We start from the raw sequence: 22,332 nt of genomic DNA on the forward strand, positions 1-22,332 counted from the left end.
ATGCAGCCAGAGGAGGTGGAAGTAAAGCCAGTACTGAATGCTCCACGTATCTGCCTGTACGCTGCTGCAGCTTTTTTACCGGTACTCCGGCCCAGCCCGGCCCGGCTTACTTTCACCTCTGCTGGAACTGTGCTTCAGTGGCTCCTCCCCCTTTCCATTGACTCCATCTTCTCCTACAGGGTCCTCCTTCCTCCTCCATCCAATGCCCCCTTCTGCCCCCAAGTGTCCCCTCCCCTTCCACTTCCACCCGCTAACCCTGCCCCATCGAGCCCCTTTTCCATGTTAAGGGGGTTTGGTGGCTCATGGAGGTGGGAATAGGACACGGGGGCTTTCCCCTCTAGATGAACTGGGGGGATGGAAATTAAGGAACTAAACCAGTGCAGCTCAACATGCTCATAACATGTGCAGCTCTGTATGGAGACAATTACTGTAATCCAGTCTCATGCTGTAGGGCTCAGGCAGGAAGAGTTACCCTGGTGCCCCATTGGCTCATTGGGATTTTTTTTCACCTTCTTCTGAAGCAGCCTGACCCACCAACCTGGCATCTCAGAGACCTGGCCCACCCTGTCCTGTCTCCAGCTATGGATGATCCCCGATGCTCATCAATCTTACCCTTCTATAATCCTACAATTTAACTCTCTTCATCTTACAATGATTATATATGCCATGACATGTTAGTTAATCATAAGATCACACAATAAATGAACACTCAACTAAAACAGTTGGCTAAAATAGGAAGGGAAGAAAGTTTAATTAAACCATCTTTGTTGCAGACAAGAGTTGGGTAAAGCTGGGAACAGGAGGAAAACCAGGAAGAGAACAGCTGGGATGAGGTGGGTGAAATTTGGCCAGCTCAGGGAAAGACCAGAAGGGGTAATATTAGGGCAAAGCAGTTCACATGCATGCATCCAGAATAGCATCATGGTGCTGCATTCTCCATCCTCATGGGAGCTTAGGGGACTGGAGGCAGCGGGATGCGGTCAGGTGGGTTGTTTTCTTTGGTGAATTGAATGTCTCTGCAGAACAAGATGGGCTCCTGGCCTATGCCGAGCTGGTACTGCCAGATGTACAGGTTCTTTTGGGGCTCCAGGATCACCTGGATTGACTCCTCTTCTTCTCGGGCTTCATTCCAGTCCTCCTGCTCCGTGCGGATGCTTCTCCCGCCGTACTCGGCCTTGAGGGAGAACTGGAGCTGGGTGATGAGCTTGGTGAGCTCTCCGGCCCCGAGGGACATCTCAGCGGAGATGCTCCAGTTGTTCTCAATGGAGGACATCTTCTGCTTGGCGTAGCCCACCTTGCGGGTGACCTTGTCGGACCAGGTGATGGGGGAGTCGGAGTTGTTGTGCAGGGTCTTGATGCACTCCCAGCCGCTGGTTGAGACACCCTTGGTGAGGGCCAGCCCCCCAGGGAAGAAGTTCAGCACGTCGGGGTGGATGGAGAAGAAGGAGTCCAGCTTGTCTTTGCTCGGGTCTGGGAACAGGTAGAAATGAGCTCCCCACTTCTCATCCATCTTGATTAGGGCTAGGTACTGATCGATGCCAAAGTAGTAGAGCCCGTTGCAGCATTCAGGGTGCAGGACAAAGGTTTTTTCACCTCCAGCTGTCCTCAAATTAGTCACCCAGCGGATTTCACCCTGGTTTTGGAAAATGATGAAGAAGGTCCAACCAGCCCTCCCGTAGTGGTCCCCGCCGCAGCACCTGGGATGTAGCTCAAAGACCTGAGCTCCCTTATCTGTGCTCAGGTCCTTCACCACCCGGTAGGAACTGCCCTTGATGATGTAGATATTGGATTCCTGCCTGTTGCCCACATAGTGATCCCCGCCCTGGCATGCAGGGTGCAGTTTCCGGATCTTGATGTCGTGCCCCCTCTCAAGGAAATCTTTTGTCTGCAGGTAGCAGCCCAGGTCGGAGCGGACAATGCAGTCCCCATTGTCATCGCGAAAGACGTCTGTGCCCAGGGAGTCCTTCCGAGGGACCAATGATCTAGGAACTAGACTGGAGCCCTGGGATGGGGACAAAGGGGACGGGGAGAGAGGGGAGCAGTTGACAGAAGGACCAAGGCAGTTGGAGGAGATCATGTGCACGTGGGGTTGGCATGGGACACAGCAGGGGACTTCTCTGTTTCTATCAATGGAAAAAATTTTCAGTGACGCCAGGAGTGAATCCCTCAGGGCAACAATGACTCCTCGTCACTCACCCCAGTGGAGCTACGGCCGATATACACCAGCTGGAGTCTGGACCATTGACACCAGTGGAGCTGTGGCCCATTCATGCCAGATGGGAGCTGGCCCAATGACACCAATGGAGCAATGGACCTATGGCCCTTTGACACTAGCTCATCTGATCTTATATGATTCTTTGATGTTTGAAGATCCCCTGATTCCAACAGCGACCAGGCACCTGGGACAGGAATTGGGCAGCCCTGGGAGGTGCCTGCAATGAAGTCTTCTAGATGTGCCCTGCACCCCTATCCCCAGAAGGTGGCATGATCCTGAGGGAGGGAGGGGAGGATCCCATCTTACACGGGCTCCCACTTACCACTGTTGATCTGTGTGACTGGGCCATGTCTCCCGGCTCCCCCGTACGTAGGAAGGGCTGCCCTGCGTTGAGATAAAGAGGGGAGGAAATGTTAACAGTGTCCTGACCTGTAACTCTGTGCCCAGCCAGGAGTCCGTGAATCGAGCTCCCAGGAAAACAACGGACCAAAGTTCCCTCAGTCCTGACCAGCTGCAGGCCCCTGGTATCCCAGCCCTGGGCTTAGCCCTCCCGCCCCCTCTGCCAGTGCCCCTCAATCCCAACCCGTAGCCCCCAGCTATCCCAGCCCTGGGCTCACCCCACACAGCTCCAGCTCCAGCTCTCGGCTGATGGCAGCCCCCCTTGGGGACAGGAGTGAGCTCCTGGGCTGGACCGAAATGGACGGGACCTTAGAGAAAAGCAAAACCAGCCCTGAAATATTCTGTGTGTAAACATGGCTGAGGACTGTTTATCTCCTCTCCAGTGGCTCCTTCCCCTTTCCACTGACTCCACCTTCTCCTTCAGGCTCCTTCTTCCTCCCCCACACAATGTGCCCCTTTTCTTCCAAAGTGCCCCCTCCCCATCCCACCTCCCCTCTCCCACTCTGCCTTCTGCTCTGTAACCCTGCCTCTGTGGGCCAATCGAGCCCCTTCTCCTAGATAAACAGTCTCCAGTTCAGCCCATCCCCTTCCCCTGCTCTCTGCCAGGGTCACAGCTGCTTCGCCAGAGGGCGGGGATCCCTGCCAGACTTTTATCTGCACGGTCCATATTGCAGCCAGCTCCTTTCGGCCTATCCCACGTCCGCAGCAGTTTGTGCATTTCCAGTGTGGGGAGCAGGACGTAACCGACTGGGGCTGAAGATTTGCCACTTTGTGAGCAGGTTGGTACATGTATCACGGGGCCTTTCCCCTCTAGGGGGTGCAGGCTGGGATGCAGCCCCAGAGCGGGGGGTTCTTGGCTCAGGGAGTTTGGAATGGGACACGGGGCCTTTCCCCCTCTCGATGAACTGGGGGGATGGAAGATAAGGAACTAAACCAGTGCCGCTCAACATGCTCATAACACTTGCAGCCCTGAATGAAGACAATTATTATAATCCAGTCTCATGTTTCAGGGCGTCCCTGCAGGGGTCAGGCAGGAAGAGTTACCCCAATGCCCCATTCTGGAATGTTTTTTCCATCTTCCTCTGAAGCATCAGGGATCATCCCCAGCTGGAGACAGGATGGGGTGGGACGATGCTCTGAGGTGCCTGGGGGATGGCTCGGGCGGGCATGCTCATGATCCGACTGATCATCAGAATTGACATGGAGAATGAATCACCCCCATCCCCCTCATGTCAGATTGGCAGCGATCTGAGGTAGAGGGTCGTCTTTCTCTTCAGTGTGGGGCAGGTGTCACCTACTGGGGTCATCTGCCGCTGACTCAGTCCCTTGCCATTGCAGAGGGCTCGGGCCTTGGTGCCCCAGGGTGCCTCCTTTTCTCTGCTGGTGGCCACAAGAGCTTAGTCACCGTAGCCTATAAGGCTAACCTGCTTGCTTGCCTATATTTTTTTCTTACGGATTTCTTAGTTCTTTATGGTTTTGATTATTTGTTTTATTATAATGTTATGGGATGAAGTGGGGTTTTATTCACCTTGTTATGTTGCATGTGAGTCTTACTGTTCTGTACTAACACTGTGTGTACCTCAGTTTCCCTGTGCGCTGCACCAATGCCTACATGGTGATGGGAATTGGGGGGGGTGACTTTTACTGAGGCCCTCGGGGCAGGTGAGGCTGCCCAGGTGTCTCCATGTAGAGGATGGCCAATGCCCTTCCTAACCTGAGCCCCAGGGGCGAGATGCACGAGGCGGCAGGACAAAGGCTGGAGGAGGAGCAGTGGGACTGTTGGAGGCCAGGCAATGGGGTCCCAGGTCAGTCTGAGTTTTGGGACTCGGAGGTGGGTGTTGGGCCTGGAGTCTCCCCAAGATGAACTTGCTTGAAAGTCACTGATTTCTGTGCTAAGAAGCTCTGTTCTAGGCTGTGTTCCTGTTGACTAATAAATACTTCTGCTCTATGATGCTGGCTGGGAATCCCTGCTGACTGCAGAGTTGGGGTGCAGGCCAGGAGCCCCGCCCGGGCAGGGGATGCTGAATGCTCCGAGGTCAGAACCAGGAAGGTCGAAGCTGTGTAAGCTTCTTGCCCTGGTGACAGTCTGCTCCGAGAGAGGAGTCACGCTACGCCAGAGTCATAGAGAGCAGCTCCAGAGAATTGCCACAACAACTCCGTGACAACCGTGGGGTCAACTGCTGCCCATAGACAGAACATCCTGCAGTAAGTGATGGGGGAGCAGGAAAACGAAGTGAGAGCCAGGCAGGCTGAAGGCTCAGAGAGGTGCGGTTCCAGGAGGAGGAGGAGAGAGATTGTGACGCCTGAGAAGGACTGTCACTGACAGGGTTCTTCCTAGGGACCATGGGGATGTGAGAGAGCACAGGCCTGTGAGTCCGGACAACTTGGGAACAGGGAAGAGATGGCCCATCACCATCTCCTTAAGAAGGATGTTGTAGAGCTGTGCAGAGAGAGGGCTGTGCATTGGAAAGTTCACCAAAGCGCAGCTGATTGCTCAGTTGGAAGAGAACGATCACTCTAAGGCCGCGAGAGAGGCTGGGAGCAGCCAGGCGGCTCCAGGGGCCACCCAGGGCCCTGACCCAACTGAGGCTGCAGGAGGAGCTGAAAGCAACCAGGTGATCCCTGGACCCACCGTGACCTACCCGACCGGCAGGGGATCTTCATGGCTGAGTTCCCCATCAGTGGAGCTGAGATGGCTCGAACTGGAGCGGAAACTGAAAGAGCTGGAGAACTGTGAGAAGGAACGGCAGGACCGTGTGAAAGAATGGGAGGGTCATGAGAGACAGAAAACATGAGGAAAAGCAGAGGTGGCATTGGTGGAGCTGAGAAGCAGAGAGACCCCTACCATGCTGAGTGGGGATGGGCCCGGGGGGGCCAAGCCTGCAGGGAACGTCGATATAAAATTGTTGCCCCAGTTTAAGAATGGGGAGGATATGGACGCCTTCCTTGCAGTTCGCACCGGATTGACCCGACCCTGACTGGGTCCCAAAGCCATCGGGTTGTTCAGGCAGATAGATGGGGTGGAAGCAGGGGACTATGAACAGTTCATCTAAGCCCTGCTGTGCACGTGTGGGCTGACCCCCGAGCTTGACAGGAAAAGGTTCTGCAGTTTGCAGAACACCCCGGGGGGGGTGACCTGTCTGGAACTGGCCATCTGGAAGAGGGGATACACCCGCAAGTGGAAGAACGGGGCTGGGGCCCAGACCAAGGAGGACATGATCGAACTGGTGGGGCTGGAGAAGATGAATGAGAGCTGCCTCCCTGACCTGAGAATGTGGCCAATGGACAAGAAGCCGAAGGACTGCGCAGTGCAGCACAGGGCAGCTGGCTGATGAGTTTGCAGACAGCAGGAAGGGCTCTGGAAGGAATCCCAAGGGGACAGGCCCACGTCGGTGTGGAGGGGAGACACTCAGGGACCCCCCAAAAGGGAGACTTGGCTAAACCCCTTCCAAAGGGTGCAGCCAATACCAGGGCTGACTGATCACCCCAGGGGACCAATGGGACATGAGGTGTAATTCCTGTGGGCAGAGGGGCCACAGATGGCCCGGCCTGAGATGATGGCCCCAGACTGAGGGTGCCCAACACCTACCTGACCCTGACAGGCATGTGCAGGCCCCCAATTAAGGTTCCCGTAGCGAGGGTGTGTCTGAAATGGGGGGCCAAGGAGGGCCCCAAAGACATGGGCTGCACCATCAGCTGCCAACCGAGGATTGGCCAGGTGGGCCCCGCAGTGCCCAAGTCATTACCCGTAGCCAGCAGGGAGTGTGGGGCCCTACCCCAGTGGGAAGGGAGCCACCAGGACAGGGCCCAGACCCAGCCAGCGAGAGGGAGCAGGTCGCCATCCCTTCCCCAGCCGGTGAACTCCAAGCCAAGGTACGGAAGGATCCCTCCTTGGAGAAGCTGAGGGACCTTGCTGGCCACAGCACAGCCCCTGGGAGAAGGGATCCCTGTGGGAGAAGGGATTCCTGACCCGTGAATGGGTTCCCCAAGGAGCACTGGAGTTGTGGGGGATCTGGAGGCAGCTGGTGCTCCTCCAGAAGTACCGCCGCAGGCTATTGTACCTGGCCCATGATACTCCTCTCGGGACATCAGGGGATCCAGCGCGCCAGGCGAGGTTGCTACAGAACTTTTACCGGCCCGGAGCCTTTGACATCCACAGTACTGCAGGTCCTGCGAGCCCTGCCAGAGCGTGAGGAAGGCCCGGGACAAGGGAAAAGCAGCCTTAAGGCCTCTGCCCATCATAGAAGAGCCTTTTCAGAACGTGGCTGTGGACATAGTGGGACGCCTCCGCAAGGCAACTGGGTCAGGGAAGAAATACATTCTGGTGGTGGTAGATTTTGTCATCTGGTACCAGAGGCAGTGGCCTTGTCCTCTGTTGAGGCAGACACTGTGGCAGACTTGGTGCTGACCATTTTCAGAAGAGTGGGGTTCCCCAAGGAGGTCCTTACAGATCAGGGGTCCAACTTCATGTCAGCCCTGCTCAGGTGCTTGTGGGAGAAGTGTGGGGTCTGGCACACCTGGGCCTCAGCATATCATCCTCAGGCCAACGGTCTTGTGGAGAGGTTCAGTGGGACTCTAGAGATGATGCTGAAGACCTTTATGAACCAGCACCCACAGGACTGGGACAAGTATTTACCCCATTTTCAGGGAAGTGCCCCAGGAATCTACAGGGTTCTCTCCTTTCGAGTTGCTGTATGGGAGGTGAGTGAGGGCCCCCCTGGACTTAATGGGGGTTGAATGGGAGGGGAAGGCCTCTCCCGATGGGGAGTCAGTGATGGAGTATGTACTGACTTTCTGGGGAAAACTCACTGAGGTCATAGGCGTGGTGGGGGAGAATCTAGCCAGGGCCCAAAGGAAGCAGAAGATCTGGTATGACTGCTCAGCGCATGCCCATGCCTATGCCACTGGCGACCAGGTGATGGTTCTCATTCCCGTGAGAAAGAACAAACTACAGGCTGCCTGGGATGGGTCCATTAAGTTCATCCAGCAGCTGAATGAAGTGAGCTATGGTGGAACTGTCTAACCAGACTCACAGCCACAAGGTCAACCATGTCAACACGATGAAGCCATATTTTGACAGGGAGAATTTGGTACTGGCCGTGTGTGGTCAGTGGGAGGAACGGAGGGACGATCCCTTGGTGGATCTCTTCCCTGAGACAGGAGCTGGACCATCGCTGGAATCAGTTCCCCTCTCTGACCAGCTAACCTCTACTGAGCAGGCAGAGATCAGAGAGGTGCTGCATTCCTATCTGCAGCTGGTTTCCAACCTGCCTGGGCCCACTAACCTGGCTGTGGAGGAGTGGAGACAGGAGCCCACTCTCCTGTAAGATGCTTCCTCTTCACAGTCACAGGGAAAACTGCCCAAGACCCGGAGAGAGAGGTCAAGGATATGTTGTCTCCAGGGGTGATCCAGCCATCCTCCAGCCCTTGGGTGTCTCCCGTGGTGCTGGTCCCCCCAAAAGACAGGTCGATCCGGTTCTGTGTGGACTACTGGAAGCTAAATGCCATCACCGTGTCCGATGCCTACCCCCATGCCTAGGCCTGACATGCTCCTAGAGAAGCTGGGCTGGGGGTGGGGGTGGGGGCTCGTTACCTCACTAGTATGGATCTCACCAAGGGCTACCGGCAAGTGCCATTGGATCCAGATGCCAGGCTGAAATCTGCTTTTATCACCCCTTTGGGGCTATACAAGTTCCTTTCGGCCTCAAGGGGGGACCTGCAACCTTCCACGCCTGGTGGACCAGTTACTCAGGGGGATGGGGGACTTTGCCCTGGTGTACATGGATTATATCTGTGTCTTTAGCCAGATCTGGGAGGAACATGTGTCCCAGGTTAAACAAGCGCTGGACAGGCTCTGGGATGCAGGACTGACTATAAAAGCCGGGAAATGCGAGGTGGGGAGCGGCTGCCTAAAGTCAGAGCAGGCGAAGGCGGTGGTGATCAGAGATTGGCCAGCTCCCCGTACTAAGAAACAGGTCCAGGCTTTTATCGGGACAGCAGGGTACTACCAAACTTTTACTGAGGCCCTTGGACAGGTGAGGCTGCCCAGCTGTCTCCCGTAGAGGATGGCCAATGCCCTACGTAACCTGAGCCCCAGGAGGGGATGCAAACAGGTGACACCTTTTGCCCAAAAGCAGGACAAAGGCCAGAGGAGGAACAAGCAGGCCAGGCATCTGGGTTCCACACAGCCTGTGTTTTGGGACTGGAGAGGGGGGGAGTCCTGGGTGCGGGGCCTGGAGTGCCCCCAAGGTGAACTTGATTGAAAGTCCTTGATTTCTGTCGTAACAATCTCTGTTCTACGCTCTGCTCCTGTCAACTAATAAACCTCCTGTTTTACAGCGCTGGCAGAGAGTCACGTCTGATTATGGAGGTGGGGTGCAGGGCCCCCTGGCTTCCTCAGGGCCCCCGCCCCAGCGGACTCGCTGCAGGAAGCGCACACTGTGGAAGGGGAAGCTGAATGCTCTGAGGTCAGACCCAGGAAGGTCAAAGCCGTGTAACTGTGTAAGCTTCTTGTCCTGGAGACAGTGATATCCTGGCTGGCTTCATGCAGAGCAGTTCCAGAGCCTCTCCCCGAGGACTCCATGACATGTTATGGTAGGTTTACATTAAAGTAGTTTGGTTGTAATGCAAGGGCCACACAGGCCACATCCTGTATTTTGAGCTAAGGCAAAGACAGCATACAGATGTCTGGGATCCTGATGAGCTGAAGCATAAGGTCCATATGTGACATTGCACCCCATAATGCTTTATAGAAATATGATTATGAGTGTAAATATGACATAACTGGAATAGGTTTTATGCTAGATATGCCATGTTACATATCTTTGCAGAGGTTATGATCTACAGACTATATTCATCCTATTTGTATGCATGTATCATTTTTGTATCTGATGTTATGAGTGTTGGCTCTACGCTTGTATTTAAAGTGTTTGCTGTAGGAAGCACAGAAGACAGATTTGGTCAACATAGTGTGAAGGGGTTACTCAAGTAATTGGGAGGACTTAACTATCAATGGACTTTAAGAGATGCCAATCCACATCTGAGCTTTCCTGGGAACGTTCAAACTCACATGTAAACAATGGCGTTGGCCTGCAAAAAGCTGAATCATTCATAGACATGTGACTTGCCCAGGTGGCTAGAGACCCCATCTTGTGGCTGTGATGTTGCACAAGAGAGAATATACAAAGCCTTGGAAACCCCTCCATTTTGTCTTCAGCTGGCTCAAAGAGATAGCCAAGCCATCTTCACCCCAAAGAGATGCCTGAAAGAAACTTGAACAAAGGACAGTAACTACAGGGGAGTAAGTGATAGCTGGACCCAGACTAGGAAGGAGTCTAGTCTGTCAAAGCATCTTATTGGAACATCTCTGAGGGTGAGATTTATCTGCATTTAGTTTCTTACTGTATTAGGCTTAGATTTGTGTGTTTTTGTTTTATTTTGTTTGGTAATTTACTTTGTTCTGTCTGTTACGACTTGGAACCACTTAAATCCTACTTTTTATATTTAATACAATCCGTTTTTGCTTATTGATTAACCCAGAGCAAGTATTAATACCTGGGGGAGCAAACAGCTGTGCATATCTCTCTGTGAGTGTTATAGAGAGCAAACAATTTATGAGTTAATCCTGTATAAGCTTTATACAGAGTAAAACAGATTTATTTGGGGTTTGGATCCCACTGGGACCTGGGTGCTAGAGAAAGGAGCAATTCTTAAGCTGTTTTCAGTTAAGCCTGCAGCTTTTGGGGGAGGTGGTTCAGACCTGGGTCTGTGTTTGAGCCAGACACGCTAGCCTGCTACAACAAGGCAGGGTACTGAGGTCCCCAGCCGGCAGGGAATGGGGCTCAGAGGTAATCCAGGCACATCCAGGTGGCAGTTCCTAAGGGGGTTTCTGTGGCCCAACCCATCACACCATCTATGGCTGGAACCCTTGGATAGAGAAAAGATGCATTGAAGCAGACTGGCAGAGGGGGCTTCCAAGTTCATACCCTCAAACTTAACATGTACGCCACAAAGAAAAAACTGAAATAACCACGAGGACAAAAATAATGGAGGTGAGGATGATCCAATGTCATTAATATGTATGTATTTGTCATCAATACATACAAACATACCAGCCTATGGAGTAAGCGCACCCTTCAATTCTTGTGGGTGAGGAAGATAAGTTTGGACATGATGGAGGGCCCAAGCATCCATGCCCTATAAGAAGGGGTGACCCACCTTGCCAAAGGAGTTTGTTTTCAGAGCTTGATTTTGTTTTCTGAGCTAGTTTCTAAATGTCCAAGCTTTATTCTTAGTTCATTAGTCTAAGAGTCTGTTAGTTTTAATTGTAAGTTTTAAGTCAGTTAGGTAAGTAAAACTAAGTTAGTTTCAATAGCTCTTTGCTTTAGCTTCTCCTAAGCTCTGCACCTCCCACTCAAGAACTGGGGAACCTGGACTGGAACTCTCTTGGCATGCCAGACACTGGTCCTTTGTCTCTTACCACCAGGTTATCAAGGAAGGGTCTGAGTATATTAATCAAAAGCTTCATTGTATATAACATCATATGTATCTTTAAAATAATGGCACCACATTTTTAATTCTGATTATTTTCCCAGTTAATTACACTTTGATTATTGTTCCATTTATCATAATAAGAGTCTTTAAGATTATATTTGTCTCAGTGTGAGCATCGTGTTGTACCCCCTGAGGGTCCTTGGCATCCTCTGTGTAGTGTGACAAAGCTCTGTGGGTCCCGCGCTTCCTGGCAGATTTTGCTAGCCTCAGAGGCTCACTGTGACCCTCCACGTAGCCCTTCTCTCTCTAGAGGAAGGGTCACAGGCTACTGAGGCATTTTCATCATAAGCCAGTAAGGGAGGTGAGGAGAAGCAACCCTCCCTCGCATGTCTCTGTTGTCTCCCAGTCTCAGTGATTAATCGGGGAGGGGGAGCCCAGGCCCACCCTCTACTCTGGGCTCCAGCCCAGGGACCCTAAAATTAGCAGCTCTGGTAGCTGACTTTTTGGAAATAGGATGTGTACAATTCCCTGGGCCACTTTTCCACAGCAGCCCCCACTTCCTCAATATCTCCTTCACCATTACCTCAGGGCCTCCTTCCTTGCACCTGAAATGGTTTGTAAGGCTCAGTTCCTCCAACAGCACAACTTCCTCCTACAGCTCCTGACACACACACACACACCCAACTGACTAACTGGGAGGCTTTTAACTAGTTTCAGCCAGCCCCTAATTGGTTTCAGGTGTCCCAATCAACCCAGCTATCTTCCCTGCTTACTGGAAAGATCTTAACTGGCCCCAGGTGGCTTAACTGACCTGGAGCAGCTGCCATTTACTTATCCTGGTAACAGAGATTTGTTTAGCCTGGGGCTAATATATTCTGGATCCCAACAGGACTATTCTATAGCCATCTGGCCTTGCCCCATCACAGTAGCCTGATTCTGGGACAAGAACCTTATTGTCTCCTGATCAGATTCACTGGTGAGCCTATAACCCGTCCTATCCAAATTAATAGTATTAACTTCCGAAATCAGAGAACAGAATTTGTGAGCCAGCCAGGAGACTCGAGGAGAGTGTGACAGGAATTTTTAGCAATTCCAGGCATCTTTAGACCCTTGGGAATCTCACCTGAGGCAGAAGTGAAGAGTTAAATACAGAGAGCTAGAAACTGACTTAGTAAACTAACTGACTGTCTCAGAGCACAGGAAACCTGATTTTCTGAGACTGCTTAGTAGCCGTGGTCCCAGTATTTCCTGTTTTGTACTGTCATTTGACTTACAGGTTTGACTTAGAGTTTTTTTCCTATTCTTTCCTAACCAGAGGTTTTGCAGTCTAATCATGCAGGATAAAAAGTAATAAAGAGTAATATCATTATTTAAAGTGCTGCCTGCTGCAATTCTTTAGTCCCCTCAGTTCTCCCAGGCTGCACGCCCATCCATCTGCCTCAGTTTCTCCCAGCTGTTTGGCAGGTCCTGACAGGGCAAAGAGACCTCTCAATCAGCTAGGAGCACATTCGCCATCAAGGGAAGAGAGGGGAACTAACCCCCACCCCGTATAGTTTTCCTGGGATTTGTTGAAATAAGTGTGAAAACCCGTTTGGGGTGTTATTTCCTATTTGTCTCTCTGAAGGGATGGGTCAGTTTCAGAGTTAAGAGCAGCAGAGTGTTCATCATACAGTTTATTATGTAGGCTAGGCCAGGGGTCGGCCACCTTTCAGAAGTGCTGTGCCGAGTCTTCATTTAGTCACTCTGATTTAAGGCTTCGCGTGCCAGTCATACATTTTAATGTTTTTAGAAGGTCTCTTTCTATAAGTCTAAAATATAGAACGAAACTATTGTTGTATGTAAAGTTAATAAGGTTTTTAAAATGTTTAAAAGCTTCATTTAAAATTAAATTAAAATGAAGAGCCCCCTGGACCAGTGGCCAGGACCCGGGCAGTGTGAGTGCCACTGAAAATCAACTCGCGTGCCGCCTTAGAGCAGGGGTGGGCAAACTTTTTGGCCCGAGGGCCACATTGGGGTGCAAAACTGTATGGAGGGCTGGGTAGGGAAGGCTGTGCCTCCCCAAACAGCCTGGCCCCCACCCCCTATCTGACCCTTCCCACTTCCCGCCCAGACTGCCCCCCTCAGAACCCCCGACCCAAGGACTCCTTGTCCTCTGACCGCCCCCTTCCAGGACCCCCTGCCCCTAACCACGCCCCGGGACCCCACCCCCCATCCAATCCCCCCTGTTCTCCCCCCGCCACCCCCAAACTTCTGCCCTATCCAACTGCCCCTTGCTCCCTGCCCCCCGGGACCCCCTGCCCTATATCCACCCCCCGGCCCCCCTTACCATGCCGCTCAGAGCGCTGCTTGTGCGGCGGCCTGGCTGCAGGGGAGGGGGAACGGCAGGGGAGGGGCCGGGGGCGAGCCTCCCTGGCAGGGAGCTCAGGTGCCGGGCAGGACGGTCCTGCAGGCCGGATGTGGCCCGTGGGCCGTAGTTTGCCCACCTCTGGGTGAGAGAGAGAAGACGTGTGGCAGCACTGAGTGCCCCCTGTTGAAAGCTGCTGGAGATACAGAGCGAGCACAAAGGTGCACATGGAGGCACAGATTGTGAGAGAGAGCGAGGAGATGAGTTAGAAGAGGATGAAGTAACGGTCCCCATCCTCATTAGGATGGTGGAACCGATGGAGACGGAGCAACCTGAGGGGCCAGTTACTAGAAACAGGGCGAGAGCGTTAGCTCGGGCTGGCACGGTACCTTCAGGAGCGGAGCCGGAGATTGAGTGTCAGGAGCCAGGGGAGAGTCAGAAGAGGAAGTCAGCAGTTAGCGGTGCTGCAGAAAAGGGACTTCTCAGTCTGGTACAGCTGCTGGTGGAGTCAAATGTCGTTAGAGGAGGTGACTGGTGACGCAAAGGATGAGACAAGCGGATGGAGCAAAGGGGGAGGAGAAATCCTCTCCTCTCTTGGTGGCTGCCCCGTACAGTGAAGAGGAAGTGCCTCTAGAGACTGTGATCATTCAAGGACTAGCAGATGCGGTGTCATAGGTGACACAAGTAGCTCTGTCTATGATAGAGGTGACCAAACTACAGCCCGTGGGCCATATCCAGCCCGTGGGACCATCCTGCCTGGCCCCTGAGCTCCTGGCCTGGGAGGCTACCCCCCGGCCCCACCCCTGCTGTTTCCCCTCCCCTGCAGCCTCAGCTTGTCCCGCCGCCGGCACAATGCTCTGGGCGGTGGGGCTGGGAGCTCCTGGGGCAGTGCAGCTGCGGAGCTGGGGCCTGACCTGGTCTCTGTGCTGCGCGGTGGCGGTGGTGGCAGCCTGGCCTGGCTCCAGCCAGGCGGTGCGGCTCCAGGCAGCGCGGTTAGGGGGCAGGGAGCAGGTGGGGCTGAATAGAGGGCAGGGGAGTTTGGGGTGATGGTCAGGGTGGTCAGAAGGTGGGGAATGGGGCAGTTGAATGGGGCCAGGGGTCCCGGAGGGGCAGTCAGAGGACAGGGAGAAGGGGTGGTTGGATGGGGCAGGGATTCCGGGGGGCTGGCAGGAATTAGTGGAGGGATTGGATGGAGTGGCGGGGGGCAGTCAGGGGTGGAGTGAGGGCCGCATTGGGTTTCATAAATTGTATGGAGGGCCGTTTAGGGGAGGGGGTTGTGGCCCGGCCCCCACCTCCTATCTGCCCCCCACTGGACTCCTGCCCCATCCAACCTCCCCTATTCCCTGATGGCCCTTCTGTGACTCCTGCTCCACACCCCCCACTTCCTGTCTCCTGACCGCCCCCGGACCCCCACCACCCCATCCAACCCCTCCTCTCATTCCTGAGGGGCACCCCGGGACCCCTGCCCTGACTGCCCCCTGGTGTCCCATCCAACCCTGCCCTTCCTGACTGCCCCCCCGGGACCCCTGCTTCCATTCAACCCTCTGTCCTTCCCCAACCAACCTGACCACTGTCCACACCCCTGCCCCTTGACCACCACTCTGAACTCCCCTGCCCTCTATCCACTCCCCCGCTCCCTGCCCCCTTACCGTGCTGCCTGGAGCAGCGGTGGCTGGCGGCACTACAGCCGGGCCACCCCGTCGCTGCCACCGCCACTGCACAGCACAGAGACCAGGTCAGGCCGGCTCTACAGCTGCGCTGCCCCAGGAGCTCCCAGCCCCACCACCCAGAGCATTGCGCTGGCGGCGGAGCGAGCTGAGGCTGCAGGGGAGGGCGGGCAGCAGGGGAGGGGTCGGGGGGTAGCCTCCCGGGGCAGGAGCTCAGGGTTCAGGCGGGACGGTCCCACGGGCCGGATGTGGCCCACGGGCTGTAGTTTGCCCACCTCTGGTCTAAACCCACTGAAGTACAGGTAGGTCCCCTGAGAAAGGTTCATACTTTTGCACTGATGAAATTGGCAGACCCAAGAAATAACCTCCTAGGACCCGATATCCTATACAAGCAGGGATGTGCTCATGACTTGTTTTAATCAGTTGTTGTGTTTTACTATAGAGCAGGCAAGGGATGACCCACCAGTGATCATACCTGAGTGTGGCATGGTGTCTCCAGAGGAGGAATCTGAACTGAGGAGGGATATGGGACATTGCACGCTATAAAAATATGCTAATGAGTGTGAATATGATATAACTGGAATATGCTTCATGCAAAAGGTCTCCTGCAAGGTATCATTACAAAGCTTATACTCTACGGAGTGTGGTCATCCTATTTGTATGAATGTATCTTTCTTGTATCTGAAACTAGATCTATGAAATACAACTCTGAGGGCCTATTGTAGTTATGCAAAGGGTGGGCCATTATTGGTGGTTTGGAATCGTGATGAGTCCCATTAACCAGGACCATTGTCCACAGAGGGCTCCGTTTTACCTGTAAGTCTCCATGTATCCGTGTGTGCTGGCAAGTGGGCAATGAAGTCTTACAGTGACATGTGATGGTGTCACCTGAACTGGAATCCAGCTTTAAGCTGGTGCTTTTCCAGTGAGAAGGGGGGGTGGGGACCCGGAGGGACAAAGGATTCCCGCCCTATGCAAAAGATCGATAAGTGGGTGGAACAGAACAAACAGCGCAGCCATCATGAGAAATCCCCTGGCTACCCGCTGAGCTGGAACAAGGGCTGTACCGGGGGAAAGGATTGTGCCCAGACTAGGAAGGAGTCTCCAGTCTGTGATAGAAACGTCTTGAAACATCTGAGGGTGAGATTTTATCTGTATTCAGTTTTATTATTGTACTAGGCTTAGACTTGCGTGTTTTATTTTATTTTGCTTGGTCATTCACTTTGTTCTGTCTGTTATTACTTGGAACCACTTAAATCCTACTTTCTGTATTTAATAAAATCACTTTTTACATATTAATTAACCCAGAGTATGTTTTAAATCCTGGGGGGGAGGGGGGAACAGCAGCTGTGCATATCTCTCTATCAGTGTTATAGAGGGCGAACAATTTGTGAGTTTACCCTGCATAAGTTTTATACAGGGTAAAACAGGTTTATTTGGGGTTTGGACCCCATTGGGAGCTGGGCATCTGAGTGTTAAAGACAGGAACACTTCTTAAGCTACTTTCAATTAAGCCTACAGCTGTTAAGGTCTGGCTTGAACCAGGCAGGGCACTGAAGTCCCGAGCTGCCAAGGCAGGAAAGCAGGGGCAGAAATAGTCTTGGCACATCAGTTGGCAGCCTCAAGGAGATTTCTGTGATCCAACCCATCACAGGGTATAACTTGAAAAAAATTGTAGCTAATCATGCAGACCAACCTGAGTTACAGGCTTTACTTTGCAAGCATACGGATGCCTTTGCTAAACACAAACGGGATTGTGGTTGTATAGCAGTCACTCTTGTTGAGGAAGGAGGAGATGTACCAGCCCAAAGACAATATCCTTACCCAGACCAAGCCAAGCCATACATAGAAAAGACTATCAAGTCTTTACTGACACAGGGAGTCCTACGCAGATGTACTTCCACCACCAATTCCCCTATTTAGCCTGTGAAGAAACCAGATGGTTCCTGGTGTCTCACAATTAATTACAGGCATCTAAATCAGGTTACACCCACTTGTGCCCATATAGTGGCCAAGATGCCAGATCTCTTCATGTCCTTTGATCCAGAGGCTGCGTGGTTTACTGTCCTTGACATCAGTAACAGCTTGTAGACTTTACCATTGACCTGAATCTCCCAGTACGATTTTGTGTTTAGATTCCAGGGGGTCCAATAATCCTGGACTCATTTACTCCAGGAGTATAAAAATTCTCCAGCTTTATTCCATGTGCAAATGAGGCAGGTACTGTTACAATTTTCTAACCCAACTGTTTTGTTCCAATACATAAATGACCTTTGTCTAGCAACCCAGACCAAGAAAGAGCATTTGGAAAGGCTTGACAAGCTCCTGCAGACTCTAAAGGAAGCAGGCTTGAAATGTAACCTGGCCAAGGCACAGCTAATGGCCAACCGTGTCTCTTTCTTAGGTCTCACCTTGACAAAATGGGGTAGAACCCCAGCGCAACAGAAGGTAGTTGGAGATGCAATCCAAACGTTGCCTCTGCCACAGGACCCAACAGCTTTAAGATCCTTTTTGGGTGTGACTGTGGACCACAGGGATTTCATTCCCAATTCTGCTTCCATTGCAGATCCCTCGTACCAAGTGTTAAAGAAGAGTGTCCAGTGGGAATGGACTGAGCAACACACGGGAGCTGTATCCCAGCTGAAACCAGACATTGTCAAGGCTTTAATGTTGATCACCCCAAATCCCAAGGTACCCGATCATCGGGAGGAACCAGTGAGTGTTAATGCATTGGCAGCTGTGGCTTCTCAAGAGCGACATGGGAAAATCTGACCTGTGGCCTATACCTCATGTTTAATGTCATCAACTGAGCTCAAGTACGACAATTGTGAAAAGTATTTACTGGCCACCAGTTGGACCGTACAGCACTTTTCTTTTCTAATTGGCCACAGCCCAATCATGTGACACTCACTGCACACCTCCCTTCAGTTCTTACTCCAATAGGGTAAAAGATGGGCAAGTCTCAAACACATGCCTAGCTCGCTGGGCATTGCTACTGAAAGGAAAAGATATTGCAGTAAAACCTGGTGGTACAGTAAGACAGTTGGCAACAAAGATGGTGTCATGTGTGTCCCGATCCTGATCAATTCGATCTAAGGGAGGAAGTGAAAAAGAAGCTTTTCCCATCATTGATCCAGGAAACAGATTCCTTTCGGAGATACCATTTCTTTTTTGACAGTTCTAGTTTTTACCATCAAGGAAAACCATATACAGTAGGTTTGGAATCTATGCAGCTCCTCCCGAGGGGAAAGGAGAGCCTTGGGAGAAGGCATCTTCATGCACTCCACATTTGGCCCGATATGCTGAATTAGTAGCAGTAGCCTGTGTGTTGGAGCACTTGTGTGCAGGTCTCCATCACCACCATAAACTAAAGCGTCTGTCTATTTTCAGACTCAGCATGGGTGTGCAATTCTTTCACAGGGTTTCTACCGTGTTGGGAAACAAATGGGTTCACGTCTTCTGATGGTTCACCTGTTAAGTATGCCTCGTTGGTGAAATACAGCCATTGGTTAGCAGTAAAAATCACTGTTCCAGGGTGGCTGATGAAAGTGGAAAGAAAAAAAAAAGGCCCATTGCAAGTTAGATCGCTATGCTACAGAAAAAGGGAAGGCTGATAAATTGACCCAAGAAGGAGCCTGATCAGGGGAATCCTGGAAAGAAAGGGACCAGGTACATTCCATTACTACCATTAGTCCCCAGTGCTCAATTTCTGCAACTAAGATTGTACAGACTGATATACCTGACTTAAAAGAGATGCAGAAATTGGATAAGGACATAGTGAGGGTAATCCAAGAGCTTTCCAGGACAGAAGAAGAATGGTCACAAACATTAGATCCTCTCTACAGAAGATATGAACCACATTTGCAGGTGGTGGATGGAGTTCTCATGTATAGAGGAGGTCCTTTTCCTGTGTAGGGAATTCTAGCTCACCTACAGAGGGAAATGATGTACATGGTTCATGACATTCCTACAGGAGGACACCAGGGAGTGGACAAAATTGTCAAGACTCCTGCATCTGTGTGATGGTGACCTCTTCTTCAGATGGATGTGCAACAATATTGTAACAAGTGTGTGGCATGTGCTCAAGCCAACCCAACTCCATCCAAAATAAATGAGCCGTTAAAATATCCGGTGTATGAAGGTCCATGGATAGCTTTGCAGATTGACTTCATACGTCCCTTGCCAAGATCTCAGAGAGGTAATCAGTACTTGGTGGTGGTTGTCAATCCCTTTTCAAAGGGGGTAGAGGCATTTCCTCTAAAGGCCAATACTGCAGAGGCCATAGCCAGGGTGCTATTAGAGCAAGTCTTCTCTCGATGGGGGATATCTGCAAAGGTGGATTTGGACCAGGGATCACATTTTACCAGACAGTTCTTTATGGACTGCCTTAAATTACTGGAAGTCCAGCAGAGACTACACGTCCCATACAGACCACAGTCATCTGGGTTGGTGGAACGAACCAATTGGACTATAAAAGTGATGTTGAGGAAACTGGTTAATGCGAATGGGTGAAACTGGAATACTCTCATGCTTCTGATTCTAATGGCTTTGAGAGCAACACCAGCTGTGTCTACCGATAAAACGTCCTTTGAGATGATGACAGGCCGAACCATGCAACTACCAGAACATTTCATCTGGCATACCAGTGGCACTGAATTAGAGGGAATAAAAATGATACCTACTTGCAGAATCTGCAAGAACATTTATATCACGTCCACTTGCAGGTAGCTGCTAAATTGGGGAAATCTAGACGCAAGGCAAAGGCCTACTTTGACAAAAACCAGAGAGAGAATACTTGGGAGGTTGGAGACCAAGTAATACTGTTACCTTACAAAGAACCAGAGCGTGGGCTGTGTAATCGATGGATCGGACCCTTCCGGATCATTGATAAACTTAACTCAGCATTGTGTAAAATTATGATAAGAGGAGGCAAGCATTATAGAGGCAGAATCTACCATGCTAATCAGTTAAAGCTGTATCGATCATCCAGGTCATAGGAGCAACTTCCTCCTCAGGAGCTAGGTGAACAACCCCCAGTGGAATCGCGACAGCTGGATTCCAGCAGATCGCTGCCATGAAATGGACACTGGTATTTCTGAGTTACTACACCTGTATTGTTGCTCTAAGGGTAAGACTGAGCCAAAACCAAAAATTCTGGACTAAACTGTTACAAAACACGCAGACCCATGAAACCTGATGACACGTACACATTCAATTGTTTGACCATCTGAAGCAGAAAGCACCAATTATACTCAGTCCAGAACTTATGCACAGTCCTATTAGTCAGGTTAAGGGAATTAGAGGGGAAGATGTCACCTCTGAATATAAATTGGATGGAGTCGTTTCACTGCCATCCAGTGGCTGGAAAAAGATTTGGCCGCTAGATGATGACTCAAAGGAGGGAATATAAGAATGAAGGATGATATGGAGTGTGCGTTATATGTACCTTTCCGACGAAATTAGGAAACAAAATGTACATATAAATGTGACCTTTGAAGTTAAGGTTCATGATCCTGTCATTGACTATTACTATGACAATCCAATACCCGATGATGTAACTTGTCCAATGATGGACCCAGCACCTGCTAGTGGTGTCACCACAATGCTCATACTAGGGGAATTGATTAATCAAGTTAGGTTTATGTATATTCCTGTGGTGTTAAATTTGACTCATTGGTATCTTGGTGAATTCAGATACTGTCAGCATACCAAAGTGGCTTTCTTTTTCGCAGTATCCTTGTGGATAGGATTGCAGCTTATTAACAAAAAGTGTGAGATGTTGTAAGAACAGCCATTCTGGGTCAGAACAAAGGTCCATCTAGCCCTGTATCCTGTCTTCTGACAGTGGCCAGTGCCAGGTGCCCCAGAGGGAATGAAATCTGAAAGAATTGGGTTTGTTTAGTTTGGAAAAGAGAAGACTGAGAGGGGACATGATAGCAGTTTTCAGGTATCTAAAAGGTGTCATAAGGAGGAGGGAGAAAACTTGCTCACCTTCGCCTCTAAGGATAGAACAAGAAGCAATGAACTTAAACTGCAGCAAGGGAGGTTTAGGTTGGACATTAGGAAAAAGTTCCTAACTGTCAGGGTGGTTAAACACTGTCATAAATTGCCTAGGGAGGTTGTGGAATCTCCATTTCTGGAGATATCCGAGTAGGTTAGATAAATGTCTATCCGGCATGGTCTAGACAGTATTTGGTCCTGCCATGAGGGCAGGGGACTGGACTCGATGACCTCTCGAGGTCCCTTCCGGTCCTAGAATCTATGAAGAGAACAGGTAATCATCAAATGATCCATTCCCTGTCACTCATTCCCAGCTTCTGGCAAACAGAGGCTAGGCGCACTATTCCAGCCCATCCTGGCTAATAGCCATTGATGGATCTATCCTCCATGAACTTATCAGGTTCTTTCTTGAACTCTGTTATAAACTTGGCCTTCTCAACATCCTCTGGCAAAGAGTTCCCCAGGTTGACTGTGCGCTGTCTGAAGAAATACTTCCTTTTCTTTGTTTTAAACCTGCTGCCTCTTAATTTTATTTGATGGTCCCTAGCTCTTCTGTTAGGAGAAGGAGTGAATAACACATCCTTATTTACTTTCTCCACACCAGTCATGATTTTATAGACCTCCCCTTAGTCATCTCTTTTCCAAGCTGAAAAGTCCCAGTCTTATTAATCTCTCATACAGAACACAAGCTGTTCCATACCCCTCATCATTTTTGTTTCACTTTTCTCAACCTTTTCCAATTCCAATAGATCTTTTTCGAGATGGGGGGACCACATCTGCATGCAGTATTCAAGATGTGGGCGTGCCATGGATTTATATAGCGGCAACATGATATTTTCTGTCTTATTATCTATCCTTTTCTTAATGATTCCCAACATTCCGTTAGCGTTTTTGACAGCCACTGCACATTGAGTGGATGTTTTCAGAGAACTAGACCACAATGACTCCAAGACACAGGTGCCAACTTTGTCCAGCACCTGTGGGTGCTTGAGCCCCCACCCCGCTCCTGACCCCGCCCTGACTCCACCCTTTCCCTGCCCCCATTCCAACCCCTTCCCCAAATCCCTGCCCTGGCCCTGCCTCTTCCCCAAGTGCGCCACATTCCTCCTCCTCCCCCCTCCCTTCCAGGCTTGCCGCGCAAAACCGCTGTTTTGCAGCACAAACGCTGGGAGGAAGGGGGGAGAAGCAGGACACAGCGGCGCACCCAGGGAGGA

The 22,332-nt window shown here is 51.2% G+C and overlaps 1 protein-coding gene and 1 long non-coding RNA gene across 3 annotated transcripts; one reads left to right on the plus strand and one right to left on the minus strand.

Annotated features, from left to right (window-relative positions):
* Positions 1–722: 722 nt before the first annotated feature.
* On the minus strand, positions 723–14,023 carry LOC120380366. Of its 2 annotated transcripts, none has more exons than XM_039498049.1 (3): positions 13,841–14,023; positions 2,538–2,599; positions 723–2,002 (listed from the first exon to the last, which is right to left on the minus strand). In XM_039498049.1, the coding sequence occupies exons 2-3, from the start codon at positions 2,562–2,564 to the stop codon at positions 953–955; spliced, it is 1,077 nt and encodes a 358-aa protein (XP_039353983.1). In that variant the 5' UTR covers positions 2,565–2,599; positions 13,841–14,023; the 3' UTR covers positions 723–952. The 2 variants fall into 2 exon arrangements, with proteins under 2 accessions (XP_039353983.1, XP_039353984.1); XM_039498050.1 differs by lacking the exon at positions 13,841–14,023 and adding an exon at positions 2,833–3,069.
* Positions 3,261–20,516, plus strand: LOC120380368. The gene is made up of 3 exons (XR_005587743.1): positions 3,261–3,393; positions 8,954–9,208; positions 17,685–20,516. It is a non-coding gene; the product is annotated as an uncharacterized LOC120380368 (long non-coding RNA).
* The last annotated feature ends 1,816 nt before the right edge of the window (positions 20,517–22,332 follow it).

This window comes from Mauremys reevesii, linkage group 13 (genome assembly GCF_016161935.1).
Source record: "Mauremys reevesii isolate NIE-2019 linkage group 13, ASM1616193v1, whole genome shotgun sequence".
Taxonomy (NCBI): Eukaryota; Metazoa; Chordata; order Testudines; family Geoemydidae; genus Mauremys; species Mauremys reevesii.

Coding starts and splice junctions, on each gene's coding strand:
- LOC120380366 (XM_039498049.1), bottom strand. CDS start 2,564: ATGGCCCAGTCACACAGATCAACAGTG. Junction 2,003..2,537: donor AGTCACACAGATCAACAGTG/GTAAGTGGGAGC, acceptor TCCCCATCCCAG/GGCTCCAGTCTAGTTCCTAG.